At 39.5% G+C, this 22,825-nt stretch overlaps 1 protein-coding gene across 6 annotated transcripts in view; it reads left to right on the plus strand.

Annotated features, from left to right (window-relative positions):
- The window catches only part of LOC139452295 (SH3 and PX domain-containing protein 2B-like), a 291,496-nt gene that overhangs the window by 260,482 nt on the left and 8,189 nt on the right, over window positions 1–22,825 (plus strand). For all 6 annotated transcript variants that reach the window (XM_071233713.1, XM_071233712.1, XM_071233711.1 and 3 more), the window contains one exon: window positions 14,916–15,011. In XM_071233713.1, the coding sequence (XP_071089814.1) occupies window positions 14,916–15,011 (96 nt within the window). The remainder of the gene's footprint in view (window positions 1–14,915; window positions 15,012–22,825) is intronic.

Here is a 22,825-nt window from a genome sequence, read left to right on the forward strand (position 1 = left end):
CGATTGGTTTCACAATCCGATGCAATTTTGGCAGAATCAGATAAACTTTGCTAAATGGTGTGCCACAACAGGATGTGGTGTATCTCTTTATGCCCCAGGATTTGAACTAAATAAGTCTGTTTCACGTGTACTATCAGATTAGACGTGTACTTAAAGAAATTAGTGCTCCATTACCACAGGATCGAGCATGGAATTCCACAAATAATCCGTACAATAGGTTCGCTTATTGATCGTATGTGTCAGGAATTTGGTATTTCTACTAGTAAAGATTGGCGTATTAAAGGACTTAACCAGGTGTTCCGTACAATGGACAAATAACTGTTAAAGAAGAAAGTGATGATTTAGTTGAAGAAATTCACCAAAAACCATTCAATCCATTTAGGTTGTTACAGACAAACAAACTTTATGTAAGAATACATGATCTTTATTTAAAAACGCATAAGTGGTATCACGGCTGGGAACTTGCGAGTAACGATTGGAGAGGAGATATTATGAGTTTTAAGAGTGGATTAATTTATATTGTTACAAAATTTGTACAACTGAATGATACCGCAACGCTTGGAATGAATTTCTTAATGATAAAACAGAAAATAAATTTACTAACCCAGGAGTTGTAAGAGATAAGATGAATCAATAAGAACTTATGTATGGGCAATTCTTGGTGCACAATCGCAAACACGAACGGGAATAATCAGTTCTGGGACGGCACTCGATGCACAAAAACAGTTTGTCGCAAACGTGGAGGATGCTATTATTTCACCAGTTGACATACCATCTTCTATAAAGCGTTATCAAGATGTATTACAGTACGCTCAATCCAAAGTGGACTATGTTTATGCGCCAGGACTATACATATCTCCTAGCAATATGGAACTTAAGATCGGTCAAGTGATAGGTTATAATAATTAAATTGTTATTGCTACCGATCAACAAAAACCAGGTATAAATTCAGATATTAACACTGAATTAATAATGCAAACAAACACAGGTGAAACGGGAATAGTCAAGCTAATAGTCAATATCTACTAACACATCTACTAACGCGCAACCACAAGTACCACCACATATGGCAGCTATAAAATCAACAAAAAACAGCGCTTATAGTAGGTGGAGTCGCGGCTGGTTTACTTATGATTTAGTTAAATAGTTCTTAGCGGATACGTACAACAGCCCAGCAATTGCTACGATCAGTGCCCACAAGTTTTGACTAAGCCAAGTGGTGGTCTTAGCTAATAAATTCAAGAGCCAGGAAACAATACTCCCTATTGTACCTAGAAGTGCAGACGCGGCTTTCCCAGCGAGCTTTCCCAGTGCTTCTCCTAATGCCTTTAAATGCTTTTTTATCCACTCTTTTACACCACCTCTATCACTAGGCGGAGTGGGTGGTCTGCTACCACCAGTTAACGTGAGAGTCAAAGTCAATATAATAAATTCCAATGCGGTTAAAATACTGGCAATGGTTATCCCCTGTTCTCTGAACAATTTTTTTTTTATTTTATCGGCCAGTGTAGTTTCATCATTGAGGACTTGATCGATAGTTTCTCGAATACGACTGATTTGTGAACAAAGGGCCTTTCTATTACTGGAAGCAGCCTCGAGGCTTCATCTTCTAAGTTACGTAATCTTTCTGTAACGCGGCGTCTACTGAATTCATCATCTGCCTGTTCAAGTTTTGTTTTCTCATAAGCTATATGCTTGTCGAGTTCGGATAGCTTGGCTATATTATTGATGAGTTCTCCCCGCATTGTTTGCATTGCCTTGTCAAGACCTCGTAATTCCTTATACTGAACTCCGAGGATGGTACACTGACCGTGGAATTATCAGAGTAGGTATCCAAGATTCCTCCGAGTCAGTCCGAGGCCACCTTCGAGCTTTCTTCCAAATTATCTATAGTACCAAGTTCATCACGCGCAGTCCGAAGAACCTTAGCTTAGTAGTCTTCGCGGAAAGTTTTTCTCGTGAGTAGTCTACAAAACCTAATTCATCACGAACAGTGCTGATACCGTGTTTAGCGGCTATCGTAGACAAGGCTAGGGGGTTACGAGTATGAGAATTCATAAGATCAATATCTGGAGCGCCACGCAGTCGCAATGTTCCTTTACCATCTAATTCAAACTTTGAATAGTCATGACCAATTGGGCTAACATATTTATAAGGTATCGTAATAATCATTAACGGTTGATATGTAAAAGTTCATTGCTAAGATTCATGCCACCAAAGCTAGTTTCATCAGTACCCTCCTCGATTGTACTAGTATCAGTTATGTTATCTAGATTAAAATCATCCATTTTTATATTAAACATAAGTAAACATAATTTTAATATAACAATGTCTTCGCAATATGGACGCAAGTTAAACCCACAACGTAGACTTCGGGATCCATTAGGGGTCAAAGCAATTCGCCAGTCTGTAACTATAACTAATAACCCGAGTACCGTGGATCAGAATCAAACACTTCTGGTTCGCTTTCCCAATCTAGGTTCTCATGATGTGTTAGTTCCGGGAACTTTCCGACTAGCATTTACAATTAGTTTGAATTCTACAGATGCGAGCAGGGAGCCTGTTCAGAACATAAGTCGTGCTATAGTTTAGAAAATCACTATTAAAATTAGCGGTAATGAGGTTTTGAGTATTGATGATAGCGATGTATATTTCTGTTACATGGATCTCTGGAGAACGGATAATGAGCGGGAAAACTTACAGTACCAAGGTATTTGTAATCGGAACACATTGAGACTGTGTTTGGGTGCTGATAATGGTGATAATACCATCGTAAAAGATATTGCTGTTGCCGATGCATTAGGTAACTGATTCTATATTCCGCTTGACTTTGAATTACTAGATAGTCACATGCCCTTCTATCAAGCATCCCTAGGTGATAGGTTAGAATACGAACTCACTTTTAATGACTATGGTAGAGTAATCAGAGCTGCTGAAGATGCTAGCTATTCCATTGACAATATCTCACTGGAGTATGATATGGTAACAGATCCTGAACTAGCCAGACAAATTCGTAACCAGTATACCGGAAGTTTAGCTATTTTGTACGATCGAGTGCTGCGACACCGAAAGATCATGAGAAACAAAAAAGATATGATGTGGAATATCAATCTGAACGTCTCCACGAGATAGTTGAAGGGTATTTTAATGTTGTTCGAGGACCCTTCTGAAGCATTTAAAAGAAATACCGAGACGTTCTACAATCCCAAGATTACAAAAGTAGAATTGACTATCGAGGGCGTTCCTAATCAACTATATAGTCAAGGTATGCTAGCGTATCAACAATGGGATGAGATTAAAAAACTCCCTTCAATAAAATGAAGCCCAGAAGTTAACGCGGTCGCGAAAGATCTGTCTCTCAGGGGTGTATCGATGGGTGAATACTTCACCATGAAGTACGCGCTATGGCTCGACATGCGAACAACGGACAATTACCAACTACACTGTAGTTGGCGGAGAATAGAAAATGCTAGTGAGGGTGTCACTATACAGATAACGAAGCTCCAGGAATCCAATGGTAAATTAAATATATATTTGTATGTTATTATGGATGCGCAACTTAATATACAGAATGGAAGATTCGTGCAAGCAATCTATTAATAATCTTTTACCTAAAGAACCGCACTGCGCTATCATCTGTGGGCAAACGGGTTGCGGAAAAACAGCTTTTATTCCAGATATTTTACAAAGTCATTATCTGGATGTTGTCGATCATATTATTATTCTGTGTCCGTCTATAAATGTAAAAAAAACATACCTATCGAGAGATTGGGTAATGAATGACAATGGTATACACATAGTTGTTTCGGCAATCGTTTACAAAACTGTTTACTAGTATGTCACGAAAAATACAAAGGAGAATCAACCCTTTTCGTAATAGAAGATTGCAGTGCAAGTAAAGAACTCACCCAAAAGAAAGATATGCTTTTGTATTTAGCATTCTCCGGACAGCATAGTCAGCATAGCGTTTGGGTACCTACTCAAAAATACAACTCTGTCCTGAAAGATCTCAGAGAGCAGACCAAATGGGTAGCCATGTTTCATTGAAAAGACCGAGATTCATTCGAGGAATGTCTACGGGAAAATGATGTTATTTATACCAAGTCCGAACGAGATAAAGTCAGAAAACTGTTAGCTTCAACGAAGCACTGTAAACTCGTATTAAAACCGATCAACCAGCTGCTTATGCAATTGCTTAGCAAAATGTAGAAACTGCTTAGCAAATATAGAAACTGCTTAGCAAAATATAACAAAAATATACTAAATATAGCAAAAATATAGTAAATTGAACATTAGCGGTTGTTATGTAATAATGTGGTTTGAAATCCTCATTCTTTCTCAACAGTTTATTATTTCTGGCTGTATTGGATATGTTATTTTCCATTATGTTAGACTTAAATATCTCCTCATCGAACAAATGGTCAAAGAACCAGATCAAGATGTAGATAAATCTTTAGATAAACATAGAGAAAGACTCGCCGGTAGCCGGTGGAAAATTATACCATTGAAAAAATTGATAACATGACTGACGAAGAAATTAAAAAACTGTACACGCATTACGAGTCTAGACTGGGAGCTACCATGTCTAAAACAATAGGGTCGGCTATGTTACAACTATACCCTATCCCGGCAGAACATCGCATGTATTTATGCGAATCTCTCGAGAAAGACCAATTCATCGAACACGCTATAAGCTCAGTAAGCTGTGAGTTTTATCATAGATACGGAATGTTCTTAGCTCCGCTCACCACAGCTTTAATAACGGCTAGGTATTGTCAATTTAAACATATGTGCCCACTTAATAATAATAGAGATTGAAAAACAACAAGCACAAACCCCGATTGTATCACAACAAGTGAACGAGGAAATACCACAACAAGTGAATGAGGAAATACCAGCGATTGCACAATCACCACAACAAGTCAGAGTGACTAAGTTTCCTCGAAAAGTTGCAGCTGGTAGGAAGGGAGGAAGGCTAAACTAATGCATAATACTGAACATAGTCGTCCGATTAAAACTTGGGCCCTCTACGTACTAGGGGTTGTTGCTATAACGGCGGTATGGTTATTTTATAAGACCGGAGAAGAGAAACGTCACAAGTTCAAAAATTAGATGAGGTTCAATTAGAGTTAAGCCCTCATTTAATGTTATAAAAAGCATGACTACTCCAGTTACAGACGGTTAAATGTTGGTAAATGCAACGTATCATTCAGCGGTGGTCAGCGGCTTGGCTATTGGCTATGCCCATATAGCTAAAATGATTACTAAAGCCACACCACCAAAGCTAGATTTTAATGGTTATGATATCGGCATGATGATTCTTGATATAGGATTAGCAATGGCAACAAAGGATATGCTCATCAAACAAGGGCTTATCCCAGAAGACATAATGAAGTAATTAAACATTTGAATATTTTATAAACATAGTATTATTGAACACAGTTCGAAACATCATGGTAACAATTGTGATGATGGTCGGTGGAGCTATTGTTAATGCTCTAGCTTTTTCGGGGAGTAATTATTTTTTTTCTACTCTGAGGGAATCAGAATGGAGAGATTAGATTTTATAATGATGAACTGCGTAAACAAGGACATTCAATTCAAACTTTTAAGGATGTTGAATCTGCCATGCATGAATACTTCCTCGTTTATGGAAAGACACTTGACCAAATGCCAAGGCCAACACTCTCTCAGTTTTATACACCGTCAGAGGCTCAGAAGGACCGTGAGATAGCATTTATAGTGTTTGGGTTGTCTGCAGTTGCTATTTATAGCTACACAATTATGCACAAGCTATAAATAGATCTGGCTGGTTGAGAGACTCAATATGTGCTTTTCATTTAGACAGATGATATGATAGGTGTATAATCATGAATCTGTGCAGATATACACTCTAGGAAGCCAATTCAATGTCAGAAACCATGTGTTGGTGTATATTGCGGTACTCACGCTTTTTACATCACACAAGGAAATGTAAATTATACGTGTTCTGTATGTGGGATAGGTGTCAGATGTCATTATTGTTTATGTAGGAAACACGGCACTGAAAGGGTTAGGAAGCAGATTATTTACGCTAGGAAGAAAGATTACATCAACGAGAGGAATAGGTTGGGGAGAATAAGATATATGGAAATATAACCATTTACATAAATGTCTTATTTTGTATACACCACAATGGTTTTCTTCAGCGAGTTTAAAGCTTTAGCAAAACAACGTGGTCTATATGGTTATTCTCGAATGAGAAAAGGTGAATTGATTGATCTACTCGGTTTGGAATACAACAAACCCCAGAATGTTAGAGAACTCAAAGCTCGAGTGAAAAAAAGTGGGCTGAGGGGTTATTCTCGAATGAGAAAAGCTGAATTGATCGCTTTACTAGATAAAAATCAACCAGATGATGTCGATAAAAATCAACCAGATGATGAGTTAAAATTTGTACCTACAGACGGTGTGGGTAAATATCTAAGAGGTTGGAAGATGGATATTAATTCCAACATCTTAATGATGTTAAGCCCATCGTATCAAGCAAAATTAATGTGGATTTAGATGATTTAAATAGTATAAAATACCAGCTGACGGTTAAAATGTTATTGAGTAAAAGTAGTGCAGACTATAGCACTGAATATACCGAGCCATATTTCCGGAGCAATCAAGAAGTTGTAACTGAATCTGATACTATAAACGCATCATTAGATACATCAATTCAGAGGATACAAGAAACTTTAGAACGCTGGACGAATAGAGATTCAGGTTGGGGTGTGGATAAAATCGATAGTTTATATTTAGACATAGCAAATTATATGCCTTTCAAAGGTGGATCTTATATAGATTTACCCTCGTATTAAAAAAAAAGAAAAAAGCCATAATCAATGTAAAAAATAAAGGCGATGACTTTCAGAATGATGATAAGATCTGCATTGTTCCCCGTAGACAAAAATCCAGATAGACCTTCTAGCTATCCCCAAAACGATGGACTCAACTTTGATGGTATAGACGAACCTACACAAATCTCACAAACTGATAAGGTGGAAAAGCAAAATAATTTAGCTATAAATGTTTTCGGACATTCTTCTGAAGGAATTGTTATACACAGGATAAGCTCCGCTCCAGAACATATCCCCAGAATCAATTCATTTCTGATCGAAAAAGATGGAAAATATCATTATACATGGATAAAGAGTTTAAGCAGACTATTATACGATCAAACAACCCATAAGGAAAAGAAATATTTCTGTGAAAGATGCCTACAAGGGTACAGCAGACAAGATCTATTAGAAGCGCATAAAGAACACTGCAGAGGTGTTTGACAGAATGCTATCAGGATCGATATGCCTTAAGAGGGGAAAAATATATAAAAATTTGAACATAATTGTAATCAAATGCCAGTACTATCGTGTAAGAAACCCATGTGTATGACAAGGGATGATTGGAGGGCCTATAAGAAGTCAACGAGTTGTCATGTTTGTAATAAACCCCTGAATGGGGATTCCGTAAGAGATCATTGCCACGTCACGGGTAATTATCGGGGAGCCTCGCATAATGAGTGTAACTTGAAACTAAAAATGGATTCACAAACAATACCCATAACCTTAGGGGATACGATTCTCATCTCATTATGCAAGCTATCTCAAAGACCGATGGCGGCTTAATGTGCATTCCTAATAATATGGAAAAATATATATCATTCTCGTTGACTAAAACTATACATTCTACGGACAAGGATGGGAAAGCCAGAATAAAGCAAAGTAATGGGCTTAGATTCATAGACTTCGTACAATTTCTGTTATCTTCCCTGGACAATTTAGCTAATGCGAACAATCCCGATGACTTTGCGATAACAAATCAATATACCAATCGGTGCCGTTATTTGTTGTTGAGAAAAGGTGTATATCCTTACGAATATATGAATGATTGGTCTAGATTCAACGAAACTAAATTACCGCCTCTTGAATCATTCTATAGTAACTTAACAGATGCTGATTATGATGGTCTGGGATAAATTAGGTTGTAAGAATTTAGGTGGTTATCACGATCTGTACTTAAAAATGATGTACTGTTACTCGCCGATATATTCGAGATATTTAGAAAGACATGTTTAAAACAATACGGCTTGGACCCGGCATGGCACTATTCCAGTCCCGGACTATCGTGGGATGCATTGTTGAAGAAGACCGGTGTAGAACTTAAACAACTCACCGATTACGATATGCACTTGTTTATGGAGAAAGGATTAAGAGGTGGTATATCGATGGTAGCAAAAAGGTATTCTAAGGCTAATAATAAATTAGTGGAAGGATATGATCCGAGTAAATCCGACACGCACATATTATATCTCGACGCCAACAATTTGTACGGATGGGCTATGAGTCAACCTTTACCCACGAGTGGTTTTGAGTGGGTCGATGATATTGAAGTGAATGATATCCCCTCAGATTCCTATAATGGGTATATACTAGAAGTTGACCTGGAATATCCAAATTCCTTACATAAAGACCATAACAGTTATCCGCTAGCTCCCAAAAGATTAATGGTGAATAAAGATTGGATGTCGGAATATCAACACTCCTTGATGGGTAATACAAGGTTAGCTTACGTAGAAAAACTCGTACCAAATTTGATGGATAAGACAAAATATATAGTTCACTACAGAAATCTCCAGTTATATCTATCGTTAGGTATGAAACTAAAGAAAATACACAGAGTTCTAAAGTTTGATCAAAGCCCTTGGATGGAGCCCTATATAAGGTTGAAAAAGAATCTATATAAGCTCATGAATAACTCAGTATTTGGTAAAACTATGGAGAATCTAAGGAAGCGTGTTGATGTTAAATTAGTCAGATCCAATGAGGAAGAAAGACTCAGGAAACTTATAGCCAGTCCGGCTTTTAACAGAAGCAAGATATTTGATAATGACTTAGCCGCATTACATATGCAGATGAGTAACATAAAATTCAACAGACCTGTGTACGTTGGTATGAGTATTCTCTACTCGTCAAAACACTTAATGTATGACTTTTATTATAAAGAACTTAAAAAACAGTAAGGCGTTAGATTTGAAATGTTATATACCGACACAGATTCTTTGTTGATGGAAATACAAACCGAGGATGTGTATAAAGATATGGCAGAAAAAATAGATATGTACGACACGAGCTATTACCCAAAAGATAAATCACTGCACAGCGTAGTAAATAAAAAGGTGTTAGGTAAGATGAAGGATGAATGTGCTGGGACTCCTATAGCGGAGTATGTCGGATTAAGACCTAAGATGTATTCTATAAAGAAGTCCGATAATGGGGAGATAAGAAAAGCTAAGGGTGTTAAGAAGTATGTGGTAAAAAAACATATCAAACACGAACAGTATAAAGAAGCATTATTCAACGGTAGAACATTCAAACATGAGATGAACTCTTTAAGAAGTTACAATCACAGGATAAATGGATTAAGAATGAACAAGACATCATTATCCCCCTTCGATACAAAGAGATGGATTGATAATGATGGTGTAACTACCTACACTTATGGTTACTTAGGGCGGTAATACTGTATTGTTGGGAACTATGAGCAACTCTTCTCGTACAAATGCCCTACCCGGTCCATCTTTAAGATAATAAAGAATAGGATCTCCTTCTTTCGTAACCAATCGACTAATGTTATATGTCTTAAGGGACCAAATCGGATCGGTTGCGCGACGTTGGCCTCCTTCAAGGTTCATCGGGCTGGTATAAATATCTTACCCTTACTCTATCCGGAAGTTTTTGTTCTTTGCCTCTCCTCAGTGCTGAAGATTCGGAAGTCACAGATTTCATTTTAATCGCATTGGATGGTTTCTTCCCTATTAATCTCGTTACTTCATTATTCAGCGCTGATACAACAGCTGATAATCATGTCACCCATTCGGTTGATCTCAATCGTTCTGATTTCATTTCGATCCCATACTGATAGCCAAACAAACGTTCCACTAATGTCCGGTTAAATCTTTCAACGATAGCTTGACTACAGTGGGCCTCTTTTTCACCACGCCTGATTCCGACATCATGCTTTGTTAACAGTTTAGTTACCGATCCCATAAACTCGCGACCAGGATCTACTTGAAATAGCTTAGGCCATTTTAGTGGTCCGCGTTTACATATACGGCTCAGTGCATTAGCTACTTCTGTTGAATCTTTCAAGGTTAATGGCTCAGTCTCTTTGTATCGACTAGCCACATCCACTACGGTTAAAGGGTATTTATACGTTTTGCGTCTTACCTTATCATGGGGAAGAAACAAGAGGTCAGCCTGATGAATTTCATTCGTTGTAAAAATATCAAACTTCTTCCTTGGTATATAACACGGTGCTGGTAAGTATATTTGCCACATCACTTGTTTCTTTAGCCAATCCTAGGCCACATCTTTAGATACCTTAGCCGTGGTGGCTAATTTTTGTATTGCTCCTATACCTTTCCAATATCCTCGTGGGCTATAATAAATTTTGTTCATTATTAATTAATATTGATGATTCTTTTAATACAATATCATGACGATTGTTAAATCGCAATATGATTTTGACATAAAAAATTCCCTCTGTATTGGTGGTATAGGTATATGAAACTGGCTCTAGTGGAAGTGAGCCAGAACCCCCATCATCTATACTACTCTAGAATGTTTCATTTCTTGCCTTTGTTGCCACTGATGGTGATAGTGTTGCGAATATGCTACTATTCTGCCATCTTGGTCCCTGTGCCACCATGTTTGATCGCATGCTATCTGGCTCTGAAGTGCTGCTATTTCACTCAGATCTTCTCGCTTAGCCCTCTAGGCGTAGACGAGTCATTACCTCTCCAAGTCCATCAACTTTCCATCTCTTGACTGTATCGGCACCTTGTCACTGAAACCCAGCAACTTTCCCACCGAATTTTGGCTCTTTGATCATTTGATAAGTGGACTACTTACAGGCAATGAAACTTTATAAACTCAGCTTATGCAACATGTCTATAATTTTGGGCATCTTTGACCCTACCCTTTTTCTTTTTGGTTTTACATCTATGCTTTCGGCCATGACTGCTCACACTTTCCTTGCACAAACATAATTCCATTTATGTTATTAAAACAAATGGCTTGCAGCATGCTAGATATGAGAAAACGTCACCAAATTACAGGCTATGCCCAAGACAAGGGAGGCTACTCTAGTTTAAAACCAATTTCAGCTAACCACTAAAATATTACTTTAATTGGTATTTTATTCCAGGTATACATAAACATATAAATCACATTGTACAAAGGAGTAATAGTAAGGCTCTGTTCAATTAAAAATATGTATAAATTGTTCTCGTCATGATATAGCTGGAACATTGTCGATGTGACATTACATTTTAATTCACTCCCACATAGGAATTCTCTATGCTTATAAAAGGTGATATAGGTTTCACTGACATGGTTTATGAATGTAACTAAAAATACACATGGAGTGAAATTAAACAGATGTGTATAATTATTTGACAATCATTAAATATAATTACATTTTTTCTGAAACACACAATGAGGCTGTTGGGGATGCACCTTTAGCCAACTGTGACTAATGATGACTATCATTCAGTCATATTACAACAGCAAACAAACATACACAAAACCTCAATTAGACTACAAGTGATTTGCTTTTGTATCTGTTAGAAGAAAAAAAGAATTAATAATCTTCATTGTTTTCATAAGGACATATATAATGAAAGTACATGTATAGTTCCTTTTGTTTAAAGAAAGAACTTACCGAATGTAATAAGTTTTACTAATAACACTATACATTTATAGCTTGTCACACTGCATATTGTCCTCCAGTTAGTGGTCACATCAGAAGAAAGTAGACAAATAGGTCCGTCTGTGAATATATATCCAAGATTCAGCATTTCCTCGAAACTGATATGTTTCCATTCACTGTTTTTGTTCTGTCTTTCCTTCTCAACGAATCTGGTCTGTACATTGTGTTTTATACAAAGTTCAAAGACCCTTGTACTCAGTTCAAGTTTCACAGGTCACAACTGATTGAAATGTGTCTCTTGACCAGCATCAACTGGATGTCTCTGATAGCATTCAAAACAGCCTGTCTATTTTCTGTCTTAATTTGTCTGAGAGTTCTTTCAGCAAAGACTTGATAAACTCTTTCATATTGGCAAATTTGGCCACCTGCAAAGCTACCTCATCTGCATTCGTGCCAAGTGTTACAAGTGACTGCATTTTTGCCACTTTTTGCTTCACAAGCTAAATATTTGTACAGATTTCCACTGCTATTGACACTTGTTGAGTCTATATTTTTATTTTGACTACAAGTGAACATCAATTAGAAGGATTTGAGTTGGAATTTTTTGTGGCCTCTTTGCAAAACGTTTTTCTCCCTACACAGCTTGACCAGAAGTCTCGGATGAGGCCACATTGACCACCTCTCAGTTTCTGGTGTGTGTTCAGTACGAACTGCACGTCAACAGCCTAGAGTGCCTGGTGGCCATCATGGGTCCAACATGATACCTGTTCACCAAGAACAACTATCAACTCATGGGATGTTATGGGAATTTATTATATACTTCAGTGAGAAAGACTGAGTTGTCCGAAGCTGAGAAAAGGGATATTATCATTGTCCTGAACACAACACTTGATATTTCACTGCTGTGAACATAACACTTTGACGGGACTATTGTCATACAATAGTTACCTTCCCTCAAATTGTCTCCCTTTATCATAAGTGTCTGGCCCGTTCACAAACTGTTGACTACCTTTTTACATTAGTTCCACATTGACAAGGCAAAATAATGACAGATGGTCATTTATGTAATTCTCCAGAAAATGTTTCGTTATAAACTGTAAATTTCTCAATTAACTCATCAATCGTTTCGCAAAGGGCCATTTATGTTACTTGTCCAGCTTGTATTCTTTGTAGTTTTTAAGAATATTTTTTGTTGAAGTTGATTTTGTATATATAATCATATCTTTTTGTATCATACAGAATTTTCGTGAACCTCAATATTTTTTGTTACTTTTGTTTATATTTTTTACAATTTTGCAAACACGAAACTTCTTTTTTAGTCGCAAATACAATTGGTGGTGAACCAATGAGAGAAACATGATATTTCATCTGACACATGAAATATCCTCAGTATACGCTTTCTCAGAGATCTACAGGAATTCTGAGAGACAAAGGCAATCCAACTGCTCTTGATACCGCTTTATTGGAAGACTCCAAGGAGATCCCCTATTGAAACTCCCTATTGGGAGAAGATCATCAATCCACAATTAAAGCAGGTTTATCCAGCTCCAATGTTTACCGTTAGCTGTTGTTCATGTGGACTTCAAACCTATATGTGACAGCCTTCTACTCACCAGCTACTGGCCAGTCCCCAGATTCCAGAAAATCATCACAGCTCTCGATATAACAGATATGCTGAAAGTTTCGAGTTGGAAGACCAGAAGAGGCCTATAGCCTGGTATCTTATCATGGTCCACCAACATCTGGCAAAGGAGCCAGAGGAGCCACTGGAAGAAACAGCCATACAGTTCATGATGCAGAAGATGATGTTCCTTATCACCTTTGCCACTTTATCTCACATTGGGGAAGCGCTCGACGTTACCCAAGTTTAATGCGATAGGGAATCAGATGGGAAAGCCAAGATCAGCTGGGGAAAGAACATTGACAGTTTTCTATTTAACCACTGCTGTCATTGATCCGAGGGCAAGGAGATCCAGAAGACTTGTCACTGTGTGCAGTGTGGTTCAAATGCTGTTACGTACCTCGATGTTAAGGGCCCCATCCTGAAGCAGAGGATGCTTCTAATATTCTAAGTGATTTTGTATGTCTTGTTATTAGCTGCAACTTGGGATTTTGGACATCTGAACATCACATATCATGATGCAACACAGGTACCTAACCATGGAGCAAGAGCTTTCCTTGTGAAAGTACGGATAACAAAGCTGATTTAGTCATGAGGGGCACTTGATGAGCTATTAGTCTAACCCATGATGTAATCCAATCCAGGTCACCAATATACAGATCCCGCCCCTGGCTGTTGGACAAAATTACAATATTTTGTGTCAGGATTAGAAATAATATGCAGTTGTGTGATCAAAGTAAAGAAGGAAATTGCAATATGTTCATCAGTTTAAGGATAATAATGTCATGAAATGATAATTTAATATTGTGGTTTGTGCAAATTCAATATTTTGTTTCTACTTACTATATGCATGTCCAAAGTATTAAAAAAAATTATTCACATGTACGTGTTTATGTTACACCTACAACTATCCCTCGTAAGGTTTCAAATTCCCCCTCTGTGCATGCACACAAGAGCCTATTTACCCATAAGCCCAGTGTCTCTCCATTCTCTCCCAAAGCTGGAAGGACAACAAGACTTGCTACAATAATTGCCATACCCGCCAGCCCACCCTATCTTCACCGGCTTAGGTCTTCACCTTTGTACCAATTTGCTGCTGCTTTGTAAATATGTACATTTTTGTCAATTTTGCCTTTTATTATCAGGGGCTGACTGATTGGCCTTTCATTGGCCAGGCTATTTCCACTCATCTAGAGTGTCCTTTTCTCCCCCAAGTCTACACCAGAGCTCAGGTCGCAGCCCCGGTCCGCAGACCACCACCTGAGCCGCCGCAGCAGCAGCCCCAGGACCCTCACCTAGCTCTCGGTCGTTCCCTCTCCTTGTAAAAAGCTATCACCAGAGCTCAGGTCACAGCCCCGGTCCGCAGACCACTGTCTGAGCCTTGTAGCGGCTCCAGGACAGCACCTAGCTCTCGGTCAGCCCTCGTCTGTGATAAGAATCAGTCAGCTCCCAAGTTTGTGCCAAAACAATTATGATGTATGTGTGTTTTTATCATGTATATTAAATCTTTTTCATTCTATCTCATTGCCTGTTGTGTTTGCACAAAAAATTAACATTTCAGGTTCATGAGAAAGCAGCAGGTGGTTGGTGGTATGTTGAGATAGATGGTCATGAAGGCTGGGCACCATCTTCTTACATAAAAAAGTCTTCCATCAAGGTAATCTATGGCAGTCTAGTGTATCACAAAGCTTTCTTTGTGCTACTACCAAGTATAATCTTCTTTTGAATATTATTAGACAATGTTATTCTCTTACTTTCAAAAACTCTCTTTCACTCTATGTGCTGCAACTCTGTAATTAAGCAGCCCACACATTCAAACTTTTTTCTAAACACATTTGTACTAGGTATCTGACAAGTAGCAAGTTAATTTATTAAATAATAAATCTTCTCGAACCATTTCTGTTTGCAAATACTGTAACAGTTTGAAGAAAGACTTGATTAAAATATCATCATGACGAACACATGAAACATATTACTGTCTATTATCTAACAAAGTAACATCATTAGTAACTTTAACATTATGTGAGTATGTGACTTGTTACACATGAAAATAATCTTTAAGAGAAATAATGTTATATTTACTGTAATTTTAGAAACTGAGATGCAAAATTAGTACATGAATGATTATGAAATAGGTCACAATCAGACTCTTCCAGCCTTTTCCAATCCAGATTATAATTAAAAATCATAACATGAAAATGTAAGGGTTTTCAATTCATCTTATGACATAACATACAGTATCCATCTTTTATCAAATAGGTGTGAATGGTTTCAAACATGGCATCACATTATTGGGATTGAGAGGGAAACAACAGTCATGGATATGCAAAGGTTGTAGATCTCACACACACATGTGCATTGCTTTACGGGTAAAAAACTCTTAGGATTTCCTATCCAATGGTTTCCATTTAAATGTACCAAATGTACTTAATTCTTGTGAATACCCTACCTCTATTACATCATTGCCATAAATTCCTGTTTATGTGGAGAACCACACTATAATTTTTGTATAAGTTTTCAACTGACGTCTTCTTCACTGCCAACATATCTAATAGTTGTGAGGGAAACCCTATCCCTCGCCCGGGGCGCCACTGCGCATGCGCAAGGCAGGAATCTCCTCACTTCTTTCCTGTGTGTCCAGATGACAACAAGGAAGCATTTTGTTGCATACATCTGTACACGTGATTGCTGTTCCACACTTACAAGCACACTAGATCTTCTCAAGCTTCACTAAAGACAAGCAGTGAGCAGGTCTACAAGCAAAGAACAGGGGTATAAGAAGGCTGAAAGATCTAGTAAGTAATTAGTTAGAGAACGTGTTGTGGGGTGAGATCTTCATCTTAAAAACAGACACCCGTCTGTTCAGGCTGTGGGCAACATCAAATCCCTGGTGACCCTCACCCAAGATGCCTATCATGCAAGAAAAGACATTGCACATAAAAATCAAGATGCAGTTATTGCGAACCTTTGTCGAAGGAGAAGTTTGAAAAACTTTCCAAGGCATGGCACAACGATCCTGATTACAAAAAGAATACTAGAGCATCAGCTAAATATTCTTCTGCTTCATGTAAAAAAGTGATTAAGTTCGCTGTGACTACTAAAGATAATCACGTGGGTAACAAGCGAGTGTCGCGTGGGGACGCAGTCTCGCCTTGTCAGGAGAAGAGATCTCGTCGCTCATCCCAGCAGACATGCACAAGGTCACGCTGAATCAGATTATTATGAGGACAGTAGGAGAGTCATAAAAAGAGATTGAGAATCTCATAGATTACCTCCCTACCATGCACACCATAGGGTAGATTGTAAATAATGGGCATCGCATCGCAGTATGCACAGAAATACACACCAGTCACCCTCTAGCCACTATGATAGACGAACTGACAAAGCTCGTGCCAATCAGGATAGAATTCCTAAGCGTGCGCCATCTCATACTGCCACACAGTCCAGTTATACAGGCGGAGAAAGCGAGATAGATGTTACATCACAATCATACAGTAATAGAACATGTGATTCCCGCACTGCTAGCCGTAGATCAGATGACCGGGATTACTCTACCCTCAGCCATATGACCCACTCCCAGCGCAGCCTGAGTAGGGGGTGCAGATCTGTAGCTAACACTGGTTCTTCATGCGATGGGGACTCTACTACGGAGGATAATTACAGACAAAATAATTATTCCATTAAAGATATCATTGCAGAACTTCATAATCTAATGCCTCCCTTAAAACCAGATAACAAGGACAAAATGCCCGTTAAACCCTTGTTAGAATATGCTGGGTATGTAGAACCTGTCAGTAAGACTGAAGAATCCCATACTCTCCCCTGTCCGTCATATATTGATGACGTCATCAAGAAAATTGAAGATTCATTGAATGCTTCATTGGCACATAATGTTAGACTGGGTATGCCTGCCATTAATAAGAGTGCTTAAGGACACACGATGCCCCCTTCGCACAACAGCCGAGCATTGATGAAGATTTCTATGATCTGGTTAAGAAACCTAACACCAAAATGCACCTTGACATGGCCAAAATCAGGTACTTATACTACATCAACAAACAGATGATTAATTTCAGTTCATACATTAACTGGATTGCAGCTGGAGTTCGCCACGTCATACCCCCAAACAACCAGAGCGAAGGTCTACCATTAGACACCCCGACGGAGATGACACTACAGCAGACCGGATTCATTCACAGCTCACTGGACCACATACTGAAGATGCAGTAAGATCTTCAATCAGCACAAGTTTGGATGTCAGCACAGTTCCTGCTCATGCAAAGAAAACATCTACTACAGCAAGTTCATCATATGATCCCAGAGCCATTAAGAAGATCCATGCTGTCACAGCCTATCACAGCGTTGCAGATATTCAACGGAAGACTGAAGTCAGTGAAGGAAGCCATTGCATCGTCAACTAGCCAGAAGTTTCAAGAATCCAAGATCTTGTTGGCATCCAGGATACAGAGACGGCCTGCAGATATTCAGCATCAACAACAGAATCCTAGATCTCGTCATGTGAATCCTGGCCGGGATTCTTTTCGAGCCTCTACATGGAAGGACAGATCTTTTCAACCCAAGTATAGGAACTCCAAAGATGATCATCCCACTTTGCAGAGAGGACGAAGCAGAGGCAGAGGCAGTCTCCAAAGGGGATACCGCCGGAAATGACTCAACCAGAAATCTGCAGACCCCTTCAGATCCTACCGACATCGCCTGCCCAATGGACAACGATTTAGATTTACAGAAGATCAAAGATACAACCACATCGAATCCAGTCGAACTAGCCGGTCTCACAGACATCGACCCAAGACTACCCAAGTTCAGCATTCATCCGATCACAGGACCAGTCGGAGGTCGTTTTATGCAGTACACAGACAACTGGAAGACCATCACAGACGACTCATGGCTGCTCGAAGTAGTAAGAAGAGGATACCAACTTCACTTCTCAAAACGACCATTACTAGTCATCCACCCTACCGGACCCGATTCCAGCTATCAGGACCGAAGTTAATTGCAGCAGAAGTGGCCATACTAAAACTACTTGCAAAAGGAGCTATCAGCATCTTAAAGGAGTCAGACACCACTCACGGATTCTACTCCCCAGTATTCCTGGTACCTAAGAAGAATTCTTCAGAGATGCGATTAATCATAGACCTAAAAGTCCTGAACAAAGATTATCTGGAAAAAACACCCAGTTTTCAGATGGAATCTATTCAGAAGTTGAAGAATGCCTTAAGACAAGCAGATTGGATGATAAGCATAGACCTCCAAGACGCCTATCTTCACGTCTCTATCCATCCAAGTCATCGTCGGTACCTACGCTTTGCAGTCAACGGTCAGAGATACCAGTTCAGGGTACTCTATTCGGCATATCCATCGCCCCATGGTTATTCACCAGGATCAGCAATTCCATCATCGGATTCGCCAATATAAAGCTCATAAGGCTACACGGATACATAGACGATTTCCTATCGGCCGATCAGGACAAATCGCATATCAGATTAAATACAGTGTGCCTCATCCAACTACTAACACACTTAGGATTCCTGGTTCATCCTAAAAAATCAGAACTAGTACCCACACTGGACATCACCTACATAGGCGCAAGATTTCTTCTCAACAAGGGCATAGTACCACCTCCAGAGGACAGATATGCAAGAGTAGAGCACATGATAACGAGTGCACTCGATCAGCCCATCAAATCGAGACGCTGGTGGATGTCTTGCCTCAGTAAGATCACATCTATCCAAGACCTAACCTACAGAGGCAGACTACAATTACGGCCCCTGCAGAATTGGATGGATACCACCAAAGACCTAGAGCTGGAAGCCTTAATCCAAGTTCGAATCTCAGAACTTCATTGGTGGCTGACTCGTCAAAATGTCATGCCAGGTATTCCACTCGCATACTCCATCCCCACTACATCAACTCTGACCTGTGAAGATTCCGGGGTAGAATAGGTCTTCAGCAACCCATGCTTGCCGTAAAAGGCGACTATGCTTGTCGTAAAAGGCGACTATGCTTGTCGTAAAAGGCGACTAACGGGATCGGGTGTCAGGCTCGCTGACTTGGTTGATGCACGTCATCAATCCCAATTGCGTGGGTTGATGTTCATGATATTAATCACTGGATTGTCTGGTCCAGACTCGATTATTTACAGACCGCCGTCATATAGCTGGAATATTGCTTAGTGCGGCGTTAAACAAAAAACAAACAAACAAACAAAACATCAACTCTACACAGATGCATCAGGAGAGGGTTGGGGTGCCATATGGACGATGTTACCATACAGGGAAAATTGTCCTCCCAAGAAAAGGAGTTACACATCAATTGTCTAGAAATGAGAGCGATATATCTAGCCTTAGAAGCATGGCAAGATCGTCTGCACCACTCGTCAGTGAAGATCGCTACAGACAACTCGACTGTGGTCCCTTACATACAGCAACAAGGGGGCACAAAGTCTCAGCCTTTATTGAAGGAGGTTACACATTTATTTGCCTTGGTAGACTCAGTGAGTTGCAGGATCGAAGCAAGACATATACCGGGCAAGCTAAATATCCTAGCAGATTACCTATCCCGGAAAAACAAGATAGTACCCACGGAATGGTCACTACATCCCGAAGTATTCAAGTTGATAACCCACCTATGGGATACTCCAAACCTAGATCTATACCCCACATGTCTCAACAACAAACTACCAGTCTATGTCAGCCCTGTACCAGACCCGCTAGCTCTCCAGGTCGACACTCTCTCTATGGAATGGGAGGGAATGTTTGCGTATGCATTCCCCCCATGGGCTCTTCTAGACAGAGTACTGAAGAACATATAGAGGTGACAGACTGTGTCATAATTCTCATAGCCACGGCATGGCCAAACAGTGCTTGGTTTCCAAGGTTACTACACCTCCTAGTGGAAGAACCCCTGAAACTCCCAGCACGCCACGACCTACTGAGACAACCGAAAACGGACATATTTTACGTCCGCCTCGACAATCTCCACCTTCACGCTTGGAAGTTATCTCGAATAAGATGCAAGCCGCCGGTTACTCTAAATCAGCTGCAAGAAGAGTGGCAAGCTCATGGAGACCAGCATCATCTGCCCTATACAATAACAGATGGGACAATTGAAGTGGAGAATGAAAAAGCATTTAAACGTGGAGATAACGATACCTATAGTGGCTGAATTCTTGCTCTATCTCAGAAACGCCTATCAAAGGCTATAGATCAGCCCTGGCATCAGTATTACAACACGATGGCCTATCTATAGGTACCCACCAAGTACTGAATCGACTGATGAAGTCCTTTGCACTGGAAGACAATAAAGTACCACGTACATTTCCAAAATGGGATCTATCTATAGTATTGTCAGCATTGATGAAAGCACCATATGAACCCATGAGTAGTGCGACATTACTATTAGTCTCCAGGAAGACTGCTTTTCTCCTAGCCATGGCTACTGCGGCTCGTGTATCAGAATTACACGCTATTGACATTTCCACTGTAACTCATACCCAAGAATGGAAATCAGTGTCGTTCAGATCACTCCCAGAATTTATTGCCCAAAACCAGTCGTCAATCTTCAACCCACTCGGACACAGGCAATATACAATACCAGCCTTAAGTAAAAGTGTGGACTATCCGGACAGATTACTTTGTCCCATCAGAGCCTTGAGATACTTCATTACAGCAACTCAACCCCACAGAAAGCAGAGAAAACGCATTTTCATCCCTTGCAAACCCTCGTCAGAAAAGGACTTTACAAAGGGTACTGTAGCGGGATGGCTCTGATCGGTTATCGCAGATAGCTATAAACTGGCACAAGTCGCCACACCAACTTGGGGAAACTGCAAGCCTCACGAGATCAGAGCCCTTGCAACAAGTCCAGCCACATGGAATACAGTATCTATTGAACAAGTTGTAGCTAGCTGCCAGTGGAAGTCCCATAACACGTTCTCAAACTTTTACCTATGAGACATACAGACCGATCTGGATGGACTGTACACACAGGGACCCTTGGTGGGAGCCCAGGTGATAGTCTCCAAGTAACATTGTTTCCCCCCTCTTCCACAAAGGGGAAAAAGAGGGAGGGGGGGGGGTGAAGATTTCAGAATACCTCATGAACTCAGGGTAAGTTGACCTTTGTACTTAGTTTGCTATTGAATTAGTAAACAAGGCAAGAGGCAACACTGAAATCAGAGATCGAAGGATTAAGTGATATACAGTATCTACATGATAATATGATGTATGATGTACTACCACTGGAAGTGACGTCATGGGAGACATCGCACCGGACTAACGTCTACATACGTTAAATATCACTATCCAAAAGGGCATAACGGAAAACTACGTCATAAGTGATAAGAGATCATAGAAGACATTTACCACAACGTGGGCATGAAATGACAACAGGAAGTGACGTCACAGATGACGTCATCACCGGAAGTGACTTCATAAAATGTCTTAGTATCACAGTGGTGGATATATACACGGATATTATACCCATTATATGACGTTTGAAATCTCTCTATGTCTAGCCTTGTAAGTAGACTGTTAGACATATTCCGTTTGACCCCTTTTGGCATACAATCCTTGGGTTACCACTTCACAAAGCCAAATATCTAAGGGATGCTAGATACCAGAACCCACCGATCCCTCTGGTGTGTACTGGCTATGATGTAATAGAGGTAGGGTATTCACAAAAATGATCAAACAATACTTATCATTGTGAATAATTCTAAGAATACTACCTCTATTACATCAGGAATTAATACCTCCCACCTCCCCAAATATCTGCATCTAGTTGATGAGGATAATGGGTTGAAAGAAGTGAGGAGATTCCTGCCTTGCGCATGCGCAGTCGTGCCCCTGGCGAGGGATAGGGTTTCCCTCACAACTATTAGATACGTTGGCAGTGAAGAGGACGTCTGTTGAAAATGTATACAAAATTTATAGTGTGGTTCTCAGCATAAACAGGAATTTATGGCAATGATGTGATAGAGGTAGTATTCTTAGAATTATTCACACTGATAACTCTTGTTTGATTTATTGGGATAACTTTAGATCATATGTTTCATTCCAAGATGTTAATGCATTGAGTTGGATCAACCTCCTGTGTATTTTAGGGACCAACCATTTCATATTCTAGGGGTCTGGGATATTAACCAACAAAAAATTGTTTCAGAAAATTCTTGAAAAATATAGTTATAGTTCAGACTGTTGTTAAAAAAAGAAATTGCCTGCCACAAAAATTACATTATTGCAAGGTTTTTTTGTTTTTTTAAATGTTATGGCTCATACCAAATATCTGTTATTGCAGCTGTAGCTAAAAGATATCTAGTCTTCATACAACCCCCAAACATATGGTTGATCCCTTAGCAGTTTCCTTTCAGCCATATCAAGGTAAAACTGTGCAGTACTCAAACATTGCTCTTCCATTTCTATCCCAGCCATGTGTATTGCTTACAAGAGT

Source organism: Haliotis cracherodii, unplaced genomic scaffold (assembly GCF_022045235.1).
Source record: "Haliotis cracherodii isolate W230 unplaced genomic scaffold, xgHalCrac1.p SCAF_9, whole genome shotgun sequence".
NCBI lineage: Eukaryota > Metazoa > Mollusca > Gastropoda > Lepetellida > Haliotidae > Haliotis > Haliotis cracherodii.